At 41.5% G+C, this 21,876-nt stretch overlaps 2 protein-coding genes across 16 annotated transcripts in view; both read left to right on the plus strand.

The window, feature by feature from the left end:
• The window catches only part of TRIM2 (tripartite motif containing 2), a 95,191-nt gene extending 89,033 nt beyond the window's left edge, over positions 1–6,158 (plus strand). For all 14 annotated transcript variants that reach the window (XM_048303443.1, XM_048303439.1, XM_048303437.1 and 11 more), the window contains 2 exons: positions 601–741; positions 1,736–6,158. In XM_048303443.1, coding sequence (XP_048159400.1) covers positions 601–741; positions 1,736–1,888 — 294 coding nt within the window. In that variant the 3' untranslated portion in view covers positions 1,889–6,158. The remainder of the gene's footprint in view (positions 1–600; positions 742–1,735) is intronic.
• Positions 6,159–11,196: 5,038 nt separating this feature from the next.
• Positions 11,197–21,876, plus strand: part of MND1 (meiotic nuclear divisions 1) — a 40,950-nt gene continuing 30,270 nt past the window's right edge. Inside the window, exons 1-4 of one of the 2 annotated variants that reach the window (XM_048305161.1) lie at positions 11,197–11,251; positions 13,399–13,464; positions 14,261–14,318; positions 15,926–16,074. In XM_048305161.1, coding sequence (XP_048161118.1) covers positions 11,249–11,251; positions 13,399–13,464; positions 14,261–14,318; positions 15,926–16,074 — 276 coding nt within the window. In that variant the 5' untranslated portion in view covers positions 11,197–11,248. Of the gene's footprint in view, positions 11,252–11,639; positions 11,810–13,398; positions 13,465–14,260; positions 14,319–15,925; positions 16,075–21,876 lie in introns of those variants that run through there. The other variant, XM_048305160.1, reaches the window with a different exon arrangement.

A 21,876-nucleotide genomic window follows, 5' to 3' on the forward strand; every position in this document is an offset into this window, starting at 1 on the left:
GGCCCAAGGTAGACCAAAATATTTTAGGGATAGCTGTGGTACTGTGTAAATGGCACATTTTGTTTCTCTTTTGGTCCCATTGGTGCATCCAGGTCACTGACAGAATAGTCATTGATCAGCTCCATCTTTGTGCTGTCTAACCCTGTTACCATCACAGAGAATTCAGTTGCTGAACTGTCTATACAGAGAGCAGCATGCCACGATTCGCAGTGTGTGTTAGATTATGGCAGCAGAGAAGAGAGCGTCTGCTCCATTGTGTTTTAGTTCCACAGAAACAAAGAACCCAGTCCTGTATCTGCATTCAGCTCTTTTTAGCTCAAGATGCACAAGCTGCAGAAGGGTTCTGGTGCCCTTTGCCTCTGTATCTGAGATGAATCAGATCTTAAGTGAGAAGGGAAATGGTGTATGGTGTGATGGAGTGGAGGGAGAGATGGGCACCTTTTCTCCCATCTTCTCTGTGTGTGTGTGTGTGTGTGTGTGTGTGTGTGTGTGTGTTGGGAACTCTTCAATTCCTCCCTTAATTAGCAGGTGAACTGGTAGTACTAGATTACTGATATTTGATACCATGCCATATTCAGGTTTTTGTTTTAACCCATGCAGGTATTTAACCAGGAGGGAGAATTCATGCTGAAGTTTGGATCAAATGGAGAAGGAAATGGGCAATTTAATGCACCAACTGGAGTAGCTGTAGATTCTAATGGAAACATTATCGTAGCAGATTGGGGAAACAGCCGAATACAGGTAGAAATTTCTGTATTTCAAAGGGTGCTTGATTAACAAATGGGTTGGTAACTTTGGTAACTCTGGCCGTCAGACTGCCCAAGAAACACCATCAGCATTAGAAGTGATGAGGTTTCTCACACCATCCTTTAAATGCCTCATTGTTGGCCTGTCCACTTTCAGAACTGGTGGTGTCAGATTGTGGGCTTTTCAGTGTGGCTGCTGGCAGCTCTGATGGTCACTGTGACCAAGGATTTTGGTGCCAAGTAGTTCCTCAAAAGTTATTTGATGACTTATGAGACTTGCAAACATTGATGAGATGATAGTCATTTATAATCATTGTAAGAGAAGATAAGAGACATAGTGGAAAATGTGAAAAACCAAATGGCCTGAGGTGAATGCAGCAGATTTTTATCATCTTTTTTAAGTGTTGAGAAATTATTCTGCTTTATGTTATGAGAGTTGCCCTCTTTTTATCTTTTAAGTGTTCATCACAAGGTCTTGTTTGCCTAATACCTAATAAATAAGTATATGTATTATTTCCACTGAATATAAAATTGAGGGAGCTGCTTATGAGTTGTTCTCAGGAAGCACTGTCAACAGGGTAAACAAATTCCTGAGTTTTCTCTGTGTGGCAACCTAAGAATCAGGCTAGCCACAATAGTGATATTTGTTAGGAAAACAAGGTGTTGGTTGAGTGCCCGATTAAGTTTGATTTATTGTAGTTGACTATTTTTAGAACGAGGAACAGCCGAGGTTCTTATTTTTTATTATTGTTATTTCATTGTGTGCTAATTCTTGCCAAAGATCCTGGCACCTTTAATTAGTTCTTTTTAATAAGAAAATACATTTGTATATAAACTTGCATATGAGATAACAGAACGGATTTTGCCCTTGTTTATTCTAGTGTATGTCAACTGTTTCAGAAATTAGAAGTATAACTGAGAGCAGGCTTGTGTCCGCTACTTTCCTTTTTTATTCATAACATTTATTCTGTGCTTTCTCACCCTCAAAGGTTTTCGATGGAAGCGGATCATTTTTATCCTACATTAACACCTCTGCTGACCCACTGTATGGTCCCCAAGGGCTGGCTCTTACTTCAGATGGCCACGTTGTAGTCGCAGACTCTGGAAATCACTGCTTCAAGGTCTATCGATACTTACAGTAGCAATGAGCTCTGGAGCTGGATAATCACCCACCCTTAAGAAAAGACTCGTCCTAGAGATCCAGTGCAGGATATCTCCTACTTTGCGTTCATTTTTAATAACAAAGGAGTCTCTTACAGACTTCTTGTGATAATTTCCAAACTTACCTTGTTTACATAGGACTTGCACCTCTTAGGTTTCTCACTGAACTTTTTGTTGTAAGTGTTAATAAAAAAAATTCTCTGTAACTGAGTTCATAAAGACAATGTGAAATTAAACACAAACTTCAGCCTATGGAACTGGAATTAACTAATTAGGCAAAACCCAGAAAAGTTTGGGAAAAGTTCCCAAAGCTTTTTGATGACTGCAAAGGATAGCTCCTGCTCAGAGCTTCCAAATTTAAAGAAGTATCATTCTTACGTGTTATTTAACCCAGAGGTGATCCTGGGAATCTTCTAGATCTCATTATCATGGTAGGTATTACACTTTTAACACTCTTCAGTCTTACTATGTATAACAAGTAGGTCCTTTTAGTATAAGGTTAAGTCTCACAAAATCCGTCTAGCTCTAACCGTCAGACCTAACACAGCTCAATGTTTAGCACTTTGAGAATCAATGCAAATTCCCTACTCATGTGGAATTAATGAAGGATTGTTTTGTGTGACCGTTTTTCACTCTTCCTCTTGCTCAATGTGCAGGAAGGACTTTGCAGAGACCTGACATTTCTGAAGCTCTGGAAAAACTTAATTGTAGCGATACGTTAGTGGGAGCGGAATTTCTGTATAACCACAGACCTTTTGACACCAAACTAGTTCATTAGGATCAGGGTTATTACAATGTCATCTCAATTAACCTCATGTGTGCCACTCTTTCGTACGTGTTCATTGCCATGTTTCCTTACGGCAATTCATTGTATTAACCTATAAAACAAAATGCAGCTTCAAACAGGACAGAAAGCCAGAGAAGTACCCCTGTGGAGGACCTACATTATACAACCAAAGGAACTGTGGTAAACTGAGGTTGTATAGGAAAGCCAAGGGTTACCAAAGCTATTTGTTTTTATGTGAGAAAAAATACAATACAAATAAAAATGAATTTGAACCTATTCTTGAAGTCCTTCATCAAAGGGAATTTTGTTAGAGGACAAAACAAGGACTGTGAGATTTGTTCCAATTTGTTTGTATGTATGTATGTATGATTGATTGACATAAAAACAGGAAAAAAAAGTAAATGTGGGTTATTTCAGCAAACTGGAACGTATGTATGATATTTGACAATGGCAGTACTCCGAAAAATGACCCTTCTTCCTCTGTCAGATCTCTCTACTGTGTTCTTTGTTAAAGTATTAATTTAACTGGAAATGCTTACAGGCATGGTTCTTATTTTAATGTTTGGTTTGTTGGGGGTTTTTAAGTATGAACTTGTCCTTTCTAAAGTAGCATTGGCTTTATTCTTATTTCTATATCCAATGGTCAAAGGTTGCATTGCTACTTTAGCCTGATATAGATAGAGTGGTGCTCCCTTTTAAGTGTTGTTTGAGGAGCTGGTGAGCTTGCTGCCAATGCCTACAATAGCCTGGGAAGTGCTGTTGTTCTTTTCTCATTTTTAGGGCCTTGAAACAAAAGGGCATTGGGTCAGAAACAAGGGAGTATTTTAAGCATGTTTGCGAAATGGAAAGAAATCTTTGATAAAATTTCTTGTTATAAGTATTTGTCTTATTTCTAAAAGGTGGTTGTTTCAATGAATTTGAGAAAAACTAATGGTTTTTTTGTAAAGTTGCATTTGACTGGTAAAAATGCAGACCCCAAGGTTCTTAAATGGGGGGTTTGTCTGGTTTTTAATTACTGTTTCCTAAAGATATTTCCTCTTCTTTCCTTTGTTTATTTTTTGCACATAGAGCCAATTTACAATTTCTCGTGCAAATATAAGTTTTCTTATTTCATTGGAATAAATATTTTGTGCATGAAGCTTAAGGTTGGACTGTAATGAAGCTAAGAAACTGGTGGTAACATTTATGAAATACTAAAACTCAAGTTTGTTATTACTAAGGGAACAAAATATCCTCTGCTTGAACTGAGTTTGTCCTAAAATTCTGAAGATGGTATCTCAGTCATTACCAATAAACTGTCCTATCAAAATTTAACAAAGTTGCAGATCAAATTTTCATTCTAAGTGTCCTTACAACACTTTTTGATATTGGGAGGCCCTTAAATGGCACATTTATCAATGAAGAAAAGGTGTGTAGCATTTGAACTGTATTTATTAATAAAGAGAAGGGGTTGCACAGATTGAGGTAAAAACTTTTTAAAAATGTGCTATGGCTGTCAGTTATCATATTTAGTTCCAAATATGGATTTTTATAATAACAATTTTACTAAGCTTGCATGTTTACCCCTCAGAAAACATTGCCAAATCCACTGTTGTCAGGAACTTCGAGAAGTATGAAAATCAGATCCTAACTTATACATCAAAACAGATACTTAAGACTCTGCTATTTCATGCATACACTTTTCTTCAAAAGCTTTTCTCTCCCTTTAGTCCAGCATTGTTTACCAGGATTTTAGATAACCCATGTGAACCAAGTGCATCCTGATGAAATAGTGAATTCTGTACATAACCCCCTCACAACCCAGCTCAAAGCTATTAGGGGTTTTGTGGATTTTTTCTTCAAAAAAACTGAGTAGACTTTTGGATTTTCAGACACTATCAGCAGAGCAGCACCTAAAAAATGTCAGTAATTTGAAGTTCCTTCTGATAGCAAATGCTGTCAACTGCAATTTCAAATTTAGTGGCATAAGGTATTCCCTTCCAAGGTCTGACCTTATCTGCCTGGCACTGGGAAACTGAGAAACACATTGCTTTTACGGTGTGCTTCTGAAGCCAGCTTCACTAAAATGCTTGGCTTACAAACCTTACAAAGAGCAACCAAAGCAGAAATTCTGCACTTAAAAACTGGCAGGCTTTTTTCTCATCCAATTAAGGGAAGGTCAGAATTGCACTATGTGATTTGCTGACTTGTTAGCATTTATTAAAGGCTTTAGAGGCACGCTGTTGCCAGATTTCAGGTATAACCAAATGTCCCCTTGACTTCTCTGGAATGCTAATTGACTAGCAGCACAGCATGAATGGTGAAAGTATGTGCTTCATTTAACTATGCTTCAACTCAAAAGTAATCTCAAAAGGTTATTAGATCTCGTGTCATATGGAGCATTTTAGGACAAACTAGCCAACTGTATTTTCATGGTTTTGTGAATAGAATAAAAAGATCTGTTCAGATAAATCCAATATAAACAACAGGAGAGTTTTACATAGGCTAAAACCAGCACCAATGTATTGAAAAGGAAAATGGTTTAGGCAAGCATTTGCCTCATGAAGATGGAGAGTTATTTACTAGTAAATGCTCATCTGTTCTGTAAAAGCTAGAGGGCTTTTGATTTTATGTCAATATTTTTTATAACTAAGGATCTAGTGTTGCCATCATGAGAACTATAAGTGCCCAATATGTTATGTTTGTTTTAAAGAAATGACTTTCAGTTATGGGAGACAGCTCGTTATGAAATCATGATGTATAATCGAAATTTCCTCCAAGAATTGTGAGCAGTGATTATTTGACCTGTTTGTGGAAAGTGCACGAAAGGTATTTGTGTGACAGAGTGGGAAGGTTCCTAACAGGTCATTTTATTTCTGACGAATGTACAGCACTTCAGTTGATGTTTGTGAGCAACACAGCCTTAACCCTGACACTTTTCCTTTGGTTTATAACATGGGAATGTTCCCTAAGTTGCATAGTGTATGGCAGCAGCCCCTGATAGAAATCTCTATCAGTTGATATGATATGCTGCAGCTTTCCAGTTCTAGGAGTGTTTCCAGTTCTTTTTTTCATGTTTTTTTAAAAGTTTTTGTACATTCCATCTTTGTAAGTCAATATATGTTTTGTGTACATGTAAGCCTTGCACTCTCTTGGCACTCATAATGAAATATTTTTCTCACTTGTTTTTTTGTTGATGATGTTTTTGTTTGGTTTTTTTAAATCCCTATGAGGCTAAATACAAACCTTTTCTCCTTAAGGTCAAGGATGAAAGATGCACAACAAAGTGTTTGTGTGTGTGTGTGTTCGTGTGCGCGTGTGTGCGTGTGTAGTTTTAGCTTCCTGTGTGCCATGGTATTCATAATGCTTTAGCTGACAAAAAAAATTACTCTGTCTTGGAAATGTAGGAAAACCAGAGTCAAATGTGTACCTTTACCACGCACAAAAATTTCAAATAATAAAAATAAAGCTTGTTTCCTCTGTTATTTTCATGGCTGAGGATTTCTTTTTCATATGTCTCATACTCACTGTCCATAAAAGTAACCCCATAATGCAAGAAGACAGGTAATTTTTTCCAAATTTCTTCCCTGACACCGCAGGTCACAAGCCAAGGAAACTGTGATTTTTTCACGGGTGTTAAGCTTTTATATAGACACAGAGAAAAGAGGGGCTGGAGTAGTTCTTGGGACGAAGGTGCAGAGTTGGAGCTTCCTTGTTCCTCCCTTCCTTCTTCAGTCCAGGATTCAAAATTAAGATTTTCATTGGTGGCAGTAAGATTAAGAGCTGTAAGCTTTTCTGCTTGCATCACAGAAGTACACTGTACCTTTTAGCTCAGGTGTGCTATAATCTTTCAAGGGTCTGTTGCAGAAAACCAAACTAAATTATTGTGGAGTACAGAAAATTTGCCATAGGAGTTCAGTCTGACTCTGTCCCTGTAAGAATAAATTTCCAGCTTGTATTAATTTTAGTTTTACATATTACCTATGTCTTGTGAACTCTCCAAACCTGAATCATTTGAGAACTCCGTGTGACTGGGAACTTGCTCACAAAGTAAGAATCTTCAGATGGATCATTTGTCTTGGACATAGCCTCAATGGAGTGGACCAGAGGGATCAGTGAAACCCTCAGTGATGAGTGTTTGCTCAGTGGCAGGACAGTCAGAAGTGGGACAGCTGAAATACTGAGCTGCTGTCCTTTTATGTGGAACTATCCCCCAAACCCTGTAGAGGAATCTGTGTTTTACTCTTTCTTGCAAGTCATAGGGAGTGTCAGCAGCCATGTTTCCATGCCTCATTTTTCTCCTAATGACAAACTTAGTACAACATAATGGATCAGTTTTGTTTTTCTGTCAGTCTCCAGATGAATACACGTTCAGCAAACAGACTCTTGGTGCTGAATGTACTTGTCTATCTGCCCTGAAAAGGCTTTATTTGGCAGCCAGCTAAAAGAATATCACATCTTAAAGCCGAGCAGTGTTGGTTTGACATTCAGAGTTGCAGAGCACTTGTTCCTTCCCGGGAAAAAAAGATCACAAAGAAGAACAGAAGCAACAGCACAGGATATCCTGGATCCACCGGGCTTAGTAGGTAAGACTCTCGTTACATTCCCAATATTTTCTTATTGATAGGCTAGAAACGTTTTCTGTTCCCTGGATTATTAGAGCAGAGGCTCTTCACCACTGAGCAAAATCAGACAGACAGGCAGAACACTAATACTGGGGAGCACTGTCATTTACCAGAAAAAATCTGCAGTAAATGGCCAACTTCCTCTTTGACCCTCTTGTGGTACTTAGTTAAATACCTAAATGAGGCAGCAGAATCTTTTAAAAGTTCTATGAATAAGACTACAGAACCCAGTCTCACCAATGAGAAACAATGTCAGGGAGAATAATGCCAAAGTAGCTAAAGGAGCAGGTACTTTGGGCAGCCACCACTAGCCAGGCTCTCTTTATAGTGGTACCCCCTTAACATGCCCTTGCATGTTCAAAAATGTTTCATTGTTCCTTAGGCTGAAGTTCTCTCATATCCAGCTGTGCTGCCCTGCAGTTAACTATCCCCAAAGTTTTGCTGACAGTTCATGTGAAGCCTCCCTAATTTGGACCAGACTGAACTATCTCAGTGCAGTGGAACAGTCAATGTCATTTCTGTGGACAGATGTTCTCCCTACACAGGCCCCAGCTGTGCAGGAAATACCCAGCACTTGCTGCTCATTGCTATTTGCAGTTGGAGGCTGCTGCCCTCAGATCTGTTCTGAGCTAGGTATATGAATGCCTTGTTCCTTCAGTGAAATGCCTTGTGACCAAAATCCTAGGGCTTAAGCTACTCACCTCAAGGATAACCGTAATGCCCACTTCAGCAGCTCTGCCTAGCAAAGCTGCCGAAGCAGTAAATTTTGGGGGAGGGCCAGCTAGCATTTCTCACCAAGGGTTTCTCACTCAAGGGTTAAATGTTTGTAGGGAGAACATCTGCTTACAGTCCAAAAGCTCATTTGAGGATGAAATGAGGCAGCAAATGCTGCAGAGACTGGCCTGTATGGGATACTCATGGATCATACTGCTTCCTGATATGTGGCCACAGCCCACGACAGACTGCTTGGATCCCAGAGAAGTTGGTATCACCCCCCATGGGTAAGCATCTCCTCAAACCCTCCTCATCCTCCATGCTTAAGCTCTACTGCTGTCAGTCATACAGGTGTTGTGGGAGGCAGGCACAGGACTGGAAAGGCTTGCTCTCTTCCAGAAATAAACTGATCTGCTATTCAACTTGAATTCTTCCCTCCTGAAAAAACAGCTCATGTAATTAAGACTGTGCTATGGCACATATGTATGAAAGGAACAAAATTAAAGCAGGACAATTTTCATTCTCCTACTGCCTAAGCTTCCTGCCATTGTTGCTTTATTGTCCTTTCAAAACAGAATTTCTAATTGTAATTCAACTACAGTCAATTGTAAGAGAAAAATGAAGGAGAGTACAAATTTCATTTCATCCCAGTATAATGTAACACTGACAAAGCACTGTATTTTCTCTAACTCAGGAACAGTGAAAAATTATTTCGACCCGTACTTAAAAATCTCAAACTCCTAGAATAGAAAATGTAGCCCAAGTTGTTAAAGCTTAAGAAAATCACAGGAAAATGAGAACAATATTCTAACAGAAAGACACAGTAATGAGTGTCTTCCACAGTATTCCCATCCATTGTCTTATTTTTATATTCATAGCGTATGACTAGCAGTTTTGTGAAATATCTGTTTCAGAATGTTTAGACATTCTGAAGCCCATTTAAAATGCCAGGCCTTTATGTATTTTAGGAGTCATTCATTCCACTTTATGCAGTAAGGAAAAACCACCCCTCAAATGACAAAGCAAAAGATAAACCGTGTGTTCCCCTTTTTTCTGGGACCTCTTTCACCCCATGGTCTTTCAACTAATTAGTTTTCATCTGGTGCTGCAAAATGTGGGAGGTGTTAGGGAACCTCCTATTACAGAGTAAATTGGAGCCAGTGATGTTGCCGATGAGAGGAAAGCTCATGTCTTTACAAACAGTTTGATGGGTGAAGGTATGGGTGTTAACATCTTTGAAATGGGTCTTCACGTCTCCACTAACTTTGGGCACCAGGTTTGTTGCAGAGCCCAGACAGTTTGGCTCCTGAAACAAGACAAATGGGTCTGCATAAGCCCGAGTTTCTGAACTTTGGGGTAAAATAGTAGGTTCAAGGGGGGATATGTGGGAGGCAGTTCAGGAAGGCTGTACCTTCCTGGTACCTCAGCCAATGGGGGAAGGAAGAGGGAAACGTGCGGCCGGGAGTTTGGGATAAAAGGAGGCTGCGCCCTCCAAAACCTCAATAGGGGAAACCCTGTGGGCGTGTGCCCCAGTGGAGTTTCTTCCTTCATTCGAATAAAGTTGCAGGCCTGCTCTGTCTCCTCTTTGGACGTAAACCTCTGGCGTTTGTGGATTTTGCTGACACCGTGGAGGGCTTCAGGGCTGCCATGGCACTCGGGGCAGCTGAGCCCGGCTGTCCCCAGGGGCCATGGGCAGAGAGAACCTGCTGAGCCGCCTGCCCCACCACTGCCCGAGAGCATGCCTAATGTTTCAGAGGTGGATGGGCTGTCTGGCTTGCTGCCATCACATTCAACTGCTGAAACAAGGAATGCCTTCCAGCCGTGGTTCCAGGTGTGTGCTCCAGCCATGTGCTGGCTCTGTCTGGGGGTGACACCAGTCTTACCTGGGGTTTGCTGCCAGTCTACTTTCATGTGTAAGGGGTGGATGGGAGCACTGCTGCCTCACGTGTACTGAACATAAGACACGAGGTACGTGCCCCAAGCCCACTTCAGAGTCAGTGTCCCTCTGAAAACCCATCCTCCCTCTCTTCTTCCTGTACTGCAGGCAGCATGTTCAGCTCTGACACCCCCCCGTACCACTCACACGTGTCGCTTGGAGAAACCCTAGGGTGCAACGGGGACTTTGCAAATGTTGCAGCAACCATTTGCTTGGCAGCAGCAAAAATCCAGCAGAGCTCGGTTTTGCTTCAGGCTGTGAAGGAGCAGGAAGGGGCTCTCACCCTTGGACTGCAGAGGTGAGTGTGACAGGAGGAAAAGAACTGTCACAGGGAGCGTGGGGACATAGTCACTTTGAGGGCTGGCCAAAGGAGATGGAAGGCAGGGAGACAGAATATGAGCTCTCACAGCAGATGAGGGGGGGTACCAACAGATTTCATCCTGCGTTAGCAAGTTGCAAATGAGATGCACATGAGAGAATGAAAGAACAAAAGGCTTAGTATTAAAAATGTCTTTCCTAATTTGCATTTCATTTTCAGTAATATGCTAGTGTGCACAATGAGGAATGGGATCATGGGCTGCACAGAAAAGAACCTCAGGTTCCAGGGAAGGGGTCACCTTGCATAAGGCACGGAAAATCTTCCCAAGAACTGCCTAAACAATCTCAGCTTGCACGTTTTCATTTGCTTGAATTTAAACTCTAAATTTGAGTTTGATTTCATAGCAGATATGAACCCACTGCTGTTGCAAAGCAATTTCCCAGAACTGCTGCAGCTGAAGGAAAGTGACTTACAACACAAATAACAATTAAAACAAGCTGTCAGTAATTAAAAGTTGCTAGAACAGTCATCACAATGAACAACTGTTTCAAGCAACATCAGATGTGGCCAGGCCCTTCACTTCCACGGGCAGCGAAGGCTGTGTTTCTCCACGTCCCGTGGCTCCTATGCCAGGCCAGCCGTACAACACACGTCGTGTAAGACCACAGTTCACGTGTTCTTTTGTCCCCTCAGTTTTATTCTACGACACCACCCGGCCGGTAAAAAAAACCACCAACAACCACAAAAAAACCGCCACCAACAACAAAAAACTGAAAACAAATAAACAACAAGAAAACCCCCCACGCTCGCGTTCGCGGTGGCCGAAACAGCCTCGTCTTGTGCGGCCGCCGCGCTGCCGCGGGCGCCGTGAGGGCTGTGAGGGCCACGGGGCGGGCGGCAGGCGGCGCTGCGCACGCGGCCTCCCGCCGGCCTCTTCCCGCCCGGTGGCGCCGGAATCAAACCGCGCCGCCCGCCCGCGACATGGTAAGCGGGGCCGCCCGCCCTCTGCCTCCTCCCGGTTTCTTTCCTGGGCGGCCGCTGAGGCTGCGGGGCTGCGGAGGGAGCCGTGACCACGGCCGGCAGCAGCCACGGCTGCGAGCGGGTGATGGCGGGTGACGGCCGCCCGCGCCTCGCCGTCCCTCCGGCCCGGCGGCTCTAAGGGGAGCGGGGCTGCCGCTCCGGGGAGGCCCCACGGTGCCGGTTCTGGGGGCGCAGCGTCACCACGGTGTGGGCCGTGCCTTTCGTTTGTTGAAGAGCGATGTAAATGAGCCGGCACCTGGAGGAGTAGCCATAGCCCCGTGCTGTGGCTCGAGTCGGGCCCGGTGCCCGCTGCTTCCCCCCAAGACACGGGGGCCCAGGTGTGGTCGGGCTGAGCCTCTGGCTGCGGCTTTTGGGAGGTGGGAGCGGGCAGAGCGACTCGCAGGTGTGCCCGAGTGCGCTCACAGCACCGTATTCTTCTGTCTGCCTGCGGTAGCGGGAGCGGCAGCGAAATGGATGCTCCTGGTGTGGTTAATATTTGTGGTGGGGACGCCTGCCAGTGAGGTAGGAGGGAGAAATTAATGTGAAAGTTAATAACCTTCATCGAGAGAGCTCTTGGCTTCCTTGTTTTGCTGCGTTTGCTGAAGTGGTGGTGTGAAACTTGGCGCCCGAGGGGCGTAGCTACAAGCACATGCTTCCAGAAACGCTTCCATTCCACTCGTGCGCCTACGGGTTTTGTTCCTGTTGCTGCTGAAGGTGTCAGCGCTCTTGGGGAAGGCAGGGAGGTGGAAGTTAAATCTGTCTGCTTTCTGTTCGTGCTCCTACTTGCATGTACGTGGCAGCTCCAGGTTCTAATCCTGCAATGTACTGACATCGCAGGAGACAGCAGTGCCAGCAGTGCTGACCTAGGGTATCGCTGGCTAAAAGAGGAGAGAGGGGGCCTAAAAAAATAGTAATGCTGCTTTCTGTTAAATATAGCATTGAATTGCTTCTGCTCCTGTCTCTGTGTTACTGTAGCTGCATAAATTAGCTTTTACATTTGTTTTTTTAAATTACATCAATCTGGCCGTTTTGCTTTTGGTGTATGTTTTAAGTGTTGTGCGCTGCCCAGTTGTATTCCTTAAGAAGGAAGCAGGTGTTAAAAAGTAGAAATGGTGTTGACTCCTTTCTGTTACAGACTTGGAAACGTAACCATGTCTTTCTCAAAGCATCTTGTTATTAGACTACCCACTTCCATTGACTTAAGGGCAACAATATGCTTTTTTTTTTTTAATGAGACCTTTTCCTGCCAACATCCTATTTTGCCCTTTCCATCCCCCTTTCCCTTTTTTGTGTCTGCACACAGTGTGTGAGGCAGGGAGTGGGGCAAGGGGAAACTTCCCAGATTCACGTTGTGCCTGCTGCTTTTGGGTTGTTGAGGGCTATGCTAAATGCTATTAGTAAAACTCTAATTCTTTGTGAAATATTTTATATCCTAATTTCATAAGAGGCATATCAAAACAGCATCTTTGAAAGTGATCAGAGGAGACTATTTCTCAGTTTTGTACTGCTGGTAGCAGTTTGTGAATAGCCATTTCTGCCTTTTGCTTGTATTTCAACCCAAGTTATTGAATGCTTGGTCACACAACCAGAGAGAAAAGAAATAAAACCAGCACGGTTTTTAAAATGTGACCTTGACATTATAAAGTTGGTTAGGACCTCAAAATGCTCTTTATCTCCTTAAAAAAACCTGAATGGCCTACAACTCACACTGTTGTCTGTATATCACAAGATGGAAGGCAATTCTTAAAACAAAAAGAAAATAGAAGGTACTCCTTATCTTTTTAAGGGTTATTAAACATTTGTGTGAGTTTTATATAAATATAGATTTTGGGACTGGTGTGTGTCAAGAAACATTGAGGCTGGAGCCAGGTTGGGTTATGTGAAAGGCTGGCTCTGAACTAAAAGGTAGGTCCCTTCATTTAATAGATGAGCTTGGTGTAGTGATTATTTGCAAAGAAGGAATTTATCTGAAAGTCTGGGCTTATTGGTAAGGTATTTTAGAGGATGGAAAATACAACTTATAGGGAAATAGATTTGAATTCTGAGTAGATGTTAATTATTCAAATTGCTGAATGTCTTGGTTTGTTTTTTCTTTTTTCCCCTTGTTCTAGTCCAAGAAAAAAGGCCTGAGCTTTGAGGAGAAGAGAGCTCGCATGATGGAGATCTTTTTTGAAACAGTAAGTAACTTATAATTGTCCTGCATTTACGTTGGTGGGAAAACAGGTTCTAAAAGGAGCTTAACTGTAGCTGCAGCTGAACTCTATATCCTGGCATGCATTTCACTTATGCCCTGTGACATCAGGGTGTAAATTACAGAGGCAAAACTTCATTAATTTAACCTCTGATCAGGTGGCTCATCCCCAGGTAGAGCCAAGGAATGAAGATGCACAGGTGGTGTTAAATTCTTTGTGCGCTACCTATGCACATCTTCTCTTTTTAAGTCTATTACCATAAGAGGGGACAGCAGGAAATTGGGAAGTATCTCACTGCATTTTATGGGAGGAGGAAGAAATCTGAACGTTAGAAAAATTGAGAGCAGAGCTGGAAAGGGTCACTGGGGAGAAGAAACCTGGAGATCCAAAAGCTCAGCTACAGTTGTATTGGTGGCATATATAATCCACCATGTTTTATCTTCTGGAAAAAATACTGTGACACTTGAGCAATGTGGTGCATCTGTGCTGACAGTCTAACCTGGGCTTTAAGGGCTTTGTAGTCTAACTTGAGATGAAATATAGTGACTACAGAGCACCAAAGGAAAGAACAGGGCTTGTTACAATAATAGTGTTTTTCTTATTATTTAGTTCTCAGAATGTTCGAATTCTGTTGAGGGATATGCAGGCTATTTCCCTAGCAAAACCAAAACATACAGTGCATTTCCTGCTTGATTCTGTGGGCATTGACTTAGTGTAAAAAACACCCAGGCTTAGATGATGCTGTCATTTGGAACTAAAGTGTCTTTCATGTTCTGTACAGAAAGATGTCTTCCAGTTGAAGGATCTAGAGAAGATTGCTCCAAAAGAAAAAGGGATTAGTAAGTGTTTACAAAAGTTGTTTCTCTTGAGCAAGTAATCATTTTTGGGACAGGTCCTACAGTGTAAATTTTCCTGGCTACAAGTTTAGGTTTGCGAGTTTAGTAATGGAAGATGTAGCTGGAATGGGATACTGGTCAATGGCAGGTCTGTAGTGTTAAAAGTGACATGGGATAGGGGCTTTCTTACGCTCTGAGCTGCCTGACTTGCAGTGACTTTCAGTGTATGAAATCATTATGTGCACTCAGGTATTAAATATCCACCTGTAAAGTCACAAGTGTTTAAAATGCTAGTCCAAATATACATGGGCAGTGTGCTGTTCAGCTTTTCACCTCCAAAAATGGCTGGACAGCTATAAGTGGAAGGGGTTTGTCTTTTCAATAAAAGCCTTCCTGATGAGATCCATTGGTTTAGAATTAGGTCCAAGAGGATTTCTGTCTGCTCTTGGATTGTTCTGTAAGTTCCTAATTCTTCTTCCTATTATACTCATTTACAAAAGGGGTGGGAAAGCATTATGTTTGTGTAGTTGCCACTGTCCTTGACTAGCATATCTTGGTGGCACTGCAAGAATAAATGAACTTGCTGAGAGAACTGCAGATGTGAATATCACAAAGCAGAGTTTTTCAGTTGTGTCAGCAGCTGACAGAGGCATTCATGGGCTTCTGAAGAAATGTGATGGTGTCTTGATTGGTTTGCCAGTCCATATGTTTAATTGTAATTTGCAGTAAATTTGAGTTTAGAGTTTCTAAAACCATTAACACCTTTGAATAGTCCAAATTTGTCCTGTCTCTGCATATGAAGGCATTTAGCCATACAACCCAAGCCCCAGTTACTCTGAAAAGAAAAAATTACTAACATGTGGAAATGCTGCCGTCCTGGCATCCAGGCTATAGCTTCCAAAAGGTATGGGATCCCCTGTAGTCTTGAAGTTGAATGTCGGACTCCAAAATATATAAATGAGCTCAGAAGTCTTTATATCTGCAACACCTGAGGATAATGTAACTGCTTAGCTTTGTGGAACAGGTATAATTTTTTAAAATGGTGAATTATACCACAGATTTGCTAGGAAATGATCAGTTATGTTCAGAAATGTTGATCCTTGTGAGTGTAAGTGATGTTCTGTTTTGGAAGTGAGTATAATCAAAATCAGAATCTGTCATTCCTGAGTCTGTAGACAGATAGCTTTAGTGCCTCTGCTGCTATGGAATACTTTGTTAAGCATTACAAAGTGAAATGTAATTACACTCCCAATCAAGAAACTTAAACAAGTTAATCCAAGTTAGAATTAAGATTGCAAGACAACTTCTCAGGTACCTTCCATGGGTTTGTTACAGTATTGTAGTGTTATATGCATGTATTTTGTGCAACACTCACGAGCAGTGTTTTGCAAACATCTGGTAGCAGATGTGCAGAATAGCAGTGTTCAGGAGCAAACTGCTGGTTTCAAAGAGATTCATCCCTTCAAGTGAAGCTTTGGGCATGTTGTCCTTGTGAAATTTTCCAGCTAGCTGACTATTAGAGGAAAATATAGATGATTGTAGATGGTGGCTTGTGGTACTCATAGTTTAGGTGCTATGTGGTTCTAATTTTATATTTTTGCTTTTATTAGCCTCGATGTCAGTGAAAGAGATTCTGCAAAGCCTTGTTGATGATGGCATGGTGGACACTGATAGAATTGGAACTTCCAATTATTTCTGGGCTTTTCCAAGTAAAGCTCTTCATGCCAGGAAGCGTAAATTGGAGGAGTTAGAGTCTCAGGTAAATCTGTTTTATGAAAGCACTTGTTTATCTGAATGGGTTTGCTTTTTCTTACACCCCCTTGTCATTCTTGTTTATATCTCTCATGTGTACAAGTGTGCATGAGATATGCACAGAGATGTGCAACAGAGATATTACTATAGGAATTATCTGTCATTCATGGCTGGGCATTGTCATTATCTTACTGTTAAGTCAGGAAAACTGCAGAGGTTCTTGCTGGAGCTTGAGAAAACTCTTTGTCTACTTGCTGCTGAAAGCATGTTAGTCAGGAAGCAAAGCATCATTTAAGGACTCGAAATATTTAGGTAGCATGTTCTTGTGTCTTTTATGTAATGTAGGCCATCATGTGGTAATAACCTAGAAGTGATGACACCTGAAATGCATAACTTGAGTAAATGGGACAATGGTTTCTACTTACGCCATTGTGCTTTCATCTGCTTTTATCGGTGGCTTAATTTGTGAGCACATACTGCAGTTTTAGCAGGAGAAAAGAGCAAATTGGTCATGAATCATAGAATCAAGGAATGGTTGGGGTTGGAAGGGACCTCCGGAGATGTAGACCAATTCCCTGCTAAAGCAGGTTCACCAGGAGCAGGTTGCACATTGATCACATCCTGGTGGATTTGGAGTATCTCCAGAGAAGGAGAGTCGATGACCTCCCTGGGCAGCCTGTTCCAATGCTCTGTCATCCTCAAAGGAAAAAAGTTTTTTTCTGATTTAGATAGAGTTTTGTGTTTGTGCCAGTTGCCCCTTGTCTTCTTGCTGGGCACCACTGTAGAGAGTCTGGCTGCATCCTCTGGACACCTGCCCTTAAGGTATTTGTATTGATGAGATCCCCTCTCTTCTGTAAAGTCATTTCTTTTTCAGGCTGCGCTGGCCCAGCTCCCTCAGCCTTTCCTCATAAGAGAGATGCTCCAGTTCCCTCCTCATCTCCATAGCCCTCTGCTGGACCCTTTCCAGTAGCTGCTTGTCTTTCTTGAACTGGGGAGCCCAGAACTGGGCAGAGCACTCCTGAGGAGGCCTCACCAGGGCAGAGGAGAGGGGGAGGAGAGGCTCTCCTGCAAAAGAGCAGGGCATCTTTTGTTGCAACGTTGCTGTTCTATTCATCTGGTTCTTTCCTGCTTTTTAGGAACTGTCTTTCTTTCTGCTTCTGATGGGAGTGGGAAAGCATCTATTCATCAGTTTATTTGCAATGGAAGTATATAATAAGATGATGAACAAATGAGCTTTATGAGATCGTGTGGTGTGATTGTACCACAGCACTGCCAACTCTTCCCATGATTATTTAGCATTATGTTTTTTCATCAAAGAATCATTTGAATTAATGCAGATTTACTGGTAGCATCTGAACGTTTTTACAGACATTATTTTCTTCAGGCGTAGCTGTGAATGAATCTCACACACTGCTGTCTTATGTACAGTGTTGTCAACTTCAGCTATTTCTTTATACAATTATATCAAGATAATTAAAAAAAAATGGTTTTTTTCCACATCTTGAATTGAAAAAGGGGTTTGATTTAGCTGACTATGGTTGTACTATTTTCAGGCATGGACTTAATCCTGGCATCCTTGGACTTAAATTAATTTTTATACACTGATAGTAACAATGCACTGACTCTTACTCCAGTGAAGTTTCATTTGTCTGAAACAGATTAGTTTAACTCTGCACTGACTTGGAACTGAAATTCCTAGTAAAATTACTCAACTTATTAGTATATTTACGCAAGTTTTGGACCAGGCTACTTAGTCTGCCAGCACATAAATTGCCAGCTGAGCAATTGAACAAATACGTTCCAAAACTTCTGCTTTGTTCACCAAACTCTGGTGCCACTGTTTTGCTGAATGCAAATGATTTGCTCTTGGATCCTCTTTGTTGTTGCTCATACTCCGTATTGTAGCCAAGTAGCTGAATGAAGGAGTTGATATTTGTTGTCCTTGCCCTTGGGCCTAGTCCCATCATGAATTTTAAACATAATTGGTCAAGCAGGTCTCTGGCATACCCTGACAAGTATCTCCTTGGAATGTCTTGCAGAATCTGCCTAATGTGCTCCATGGTAAGTATCCAGGAATTACCTACGAAAATACGCTGTACTGCTTTAAATGTACTTTTACTTATGCAAACATCTGTTATTGTGAAAGTGTGATGGGCAGGTAGTTACTGATTTGTAATGTTATTTTATGGTTATTTCTATGTAGAAATATACTATTCTGATATGAAGAATTCTGCAATATAAAACTGTTCCAGTGGAAAGAAATAGTTTTGTTACCAGAACCTTTTTTGCAAGCCAAGCCCTGCTCCTGACATACGGACTTATTGGTATAAGAGGTCTCTTTAGATGATGCTATGAGTCTTTAAAAGTACTTGTCTTCATTACCTTGCTTCTCTGATGAGACTGGAAATGTTTCAGCATTTCAGGGAAAAACATTTTCACTAGCTGAAAGTAACTTCTCTGTTGACACAGTGGAAAGGTGGCATTTTCAATGAAAAGCTCTCTGAATGTTTTTACAAGATGAGAACTGGTTCTGTCTGTGAGTTCAAATTAGCTCTTTTGGTGTTTGTATTCTTCTTGATGTGCACACATACAGATTTTCTTAAGGGCTTCTAAATCTAGTCACTGACTATCACAAAACTTCTTGTCAGAACATACAAAGCAGAGGAAAGAAGTCAGCTATTGTACCATTTCTGTTGCATGTTGCTTGTCTTTGATCATTCCCATATAGAGCTTGTGGCATGCTGAGAGATGTGTTTTCTCTCTGTGTCTTGTCCATATTGATTGTTAACTACATGAGTTGGTCTTTTTGTTCAGCAGTTAAAAGCCAGAATCAGGCTGCCTTGCTTAAAGCATGTTTAAAAATCCAGCAGTTCAGTTCATGCTACAATTAAGGCTTTTTGCCAGGAGGCATTATCTTTGTTTCCTGAGGGCATGGATAAATAGTCAAGGGAAAGCAGTGATCCCAAATGCTGAACTGTCATTTGAAAATAATGTGGAGGAGCAGAACAGGCTTCTTCATTATGCAAATTCCCCTATTAATTCACAGCACTGAGGCTTATGTTTGACGAGTTGGGCCTGCTACAGGAACTTTTGCCTGCATACGTTGGTACTTCAGAATGTTACAGCCAGGTTGCTCATAGCATTCTGCATCTTACAGAACTTGTGATTGTGGGGGGGCTATTTTAGGAGCTGTTCTTGAAGCAATTTTTTTGTTTCCAATTTTTTAGTGATTATTAAGCCACACCCTGTCTTAGAGACCCAGAAGCAGAGAAGTTTGACTCAGGACTCATAATGAAGATCAAGCCAGTTTTGTCCGGATGTTTAAAGCTGCACTTCACAGGGGTTCTGTATACCCTAGAGTTTTTTCAGGAAGGATTTATTACATCATCAGCGTGCAGAGATATGGCAATTAAAAACAATGCTAAAGTTTCTCCTGACAGCTTCCCTGCCTGACCCCATCTTTTGCCTTGCTTTTGTGGAAGCAGGTGTTCGGAGAGGGGCACTAATCCCTGACTTAAATATATGGCAGATCTTGTGCTGATCTAATTAGGATCTTGGCGGTGCCCTCTAACCCAGATTTACTGCTTGGACCTCTTCCTGTTTTCCTGAAAAGCAAAGACAGCAAATATCTTTAGTTTGTGTAGCATCTGCTGGAACAATTTCTTCCAATAGCTCCGAGTGAGAATTGCGAAGCAGGTCCCTTTGGATTTTGTATTGATTTGTTTTGCAGTGGCATGGTTGCTCCTAAGGGTTTATGCCTTCTGCCAGGTGCTTATTCTTTACCTCTTGGTTACGCTTATGCATCTGTGAAGAGGACCACTGAAAAAGCAAAATGTGTTGGAAGCTGCATTCTGGTTAGATGGGTTTATACACACATTTGGTTTGTTTGCACGTGGAAGTTGCATTTGGTTAGATTGGGTACGGGTATGAGATGATGAGACTAGAGCGAGGGTGTGGACTGAGAAATAATGTTTTAACAATGTTTATAAATTGAGAAATTTTTAATGTAACCTCACCTGTCAAGAGAACTTTGGAAGCTTTACTGATGAGGTAGTTAGGTCTTGGTTTGCTTCCTTCCCTAAGAAAAGCTGAAATGATGTGATTTTATTCTTTATCAATATTTTCCTGGCTGTTGGATTCAGAAGCTTTGAATTACCTATGATCAGTTATAGTTTGACAAAACAAGATGTTTATTCTTGGCGTAACAATTGTGAGTGAGGAAAAGAGAAGTCTTTCTGATGTAGCCTTAGTATAAGCAAATTCAGCTTAGATTTTGTTTCATTTTTTCATCTGTGTCTCGGGCAAACACTTGTGTCTGTGCTGAGAGGGACCTGAAATACTAAGCACTTCAAAGATGTTGTGGTTGTTAGTGTAACTATTGACAGTACTATGAGCACTGTCGTTCAGTAGCTTGGGAAAACAACCAGTTCGCTTCCTTTCCTCAGTGTGGTGGTGTCCCTTTCACTGCTCAGTTTAAAACCTTTCATTTCACTGTGTTTTTATTTGTCTCATTTCTCATGGTGTTGTGTCTTGTGGATTAATCTTCTGTGCTCTGAGGCTTTGCAAGGGAAAGTGTAGCAGCCAAAAGTATTAGAGCTGCTGTTCCAACTGAGAGCAAAATGGTGTCACCTTGCACTGCAACAAAGATTGAAGAGAATCTTTTTAGAGCAGGATACAGGACGGACATTTTGTGCTGTTCCCCTGTGCTTGCTTCAGCATACTCATGACCAAGAGACTTGAGAGTTTCTGGCAATTTTTTTCTCCCACTAAGCATTGCATTGGGCCAGTGTTAGTTAAGATAGAAAGGATTAGTTGATGTTTCATTCCTTAAATCCCTGCCCTAGGGTTGGTAAGAGGAGGGATTTTCACTTCCTGTGACTCATATATTGAACCAAGGGGAGAATTTGAAGCGGGTACATCCTGCCTGTCATTTACAAGTGGGTACATCCTGGCTCACATTTGGTAGCTAGTTTAAAAAAAAAAGGAAAAAAAAAAAACCCCTCCCCCACCTCCCTGCAGGAATGAACTTGTCAAAATTAAGTGAATTCATAGGTATTAAATTGTTTGTACTAATGAGCACTGTAATATGAAACATGAAAGAATTTATTTTAGTAAAAAGCAACTAAGGGAATGCTCTATTAGGAAAGGCTTATGTTAGGAATGCACATTATTTGAAAATAGTTAGTGGGAAAACACATTCATATTGTGAGAAATCTGGCTTGAATCTTCCTGAAGATGTTTGACAACATAATTAAAAGGAGAGACCCTTCTTTGTTTAGAATGCACACAAAAAACTTTTGAGTTTTAACCATCAGAAAGTTCTTTCAAGACACAGCTTGGTTTATATCTATCCTTTTAGGTATATTTTTCTTCCTTATATACTGTGACTGGAAAGTTGCTGAATAAAGTCTGCTTGAGACCACTGACTGAAGTTCAGGAAGCTCCTGCTGTCCCCATTGTTTCAGTGTGAGCAGCCTCCTCCTTCATCTGATTGACTGACTCACTCAGTTGTCAGGGTATTTCCACATGGTTTGGAGGTTGATTCTGTTAGGTACAAATGCTCAGCAGTGGCTGGCAAAAAGCAGCCAATCCTGAACTGAGGTACAAATCTGTAGAGATGACAGATGAGCAGTGAGAGGTAGCAGGCTCCTGATGGTGCTTGGAGTTGGGTGATGTTGCTGAAGATACTGGACAAGTTGTGTGCCCTGGCTGGAGCTTTGCATCAGAAGGGAGAGTCAGTGGGACCTAGTTCTGTGGAGCAAGCTTTTGGCATTGCTTTGTTGAGGTGTCCTCAGCAGACGGTACACGA

This window comes from Corvus hawaiiensis, chromosome 5 (assembly GCF_020740725.1).
Source record: "Corvus hawaiiensis isolate bCorHaw1 chromosome 5, bCorHaw1.pri.cur, whole genome shotgun sequence".
Lineage (NCBI taxonomy): Eukaryota > Metazoa > Chordata > Aves > Passeriformes > Corvidae > Corvus > Corvus hawaiiensis.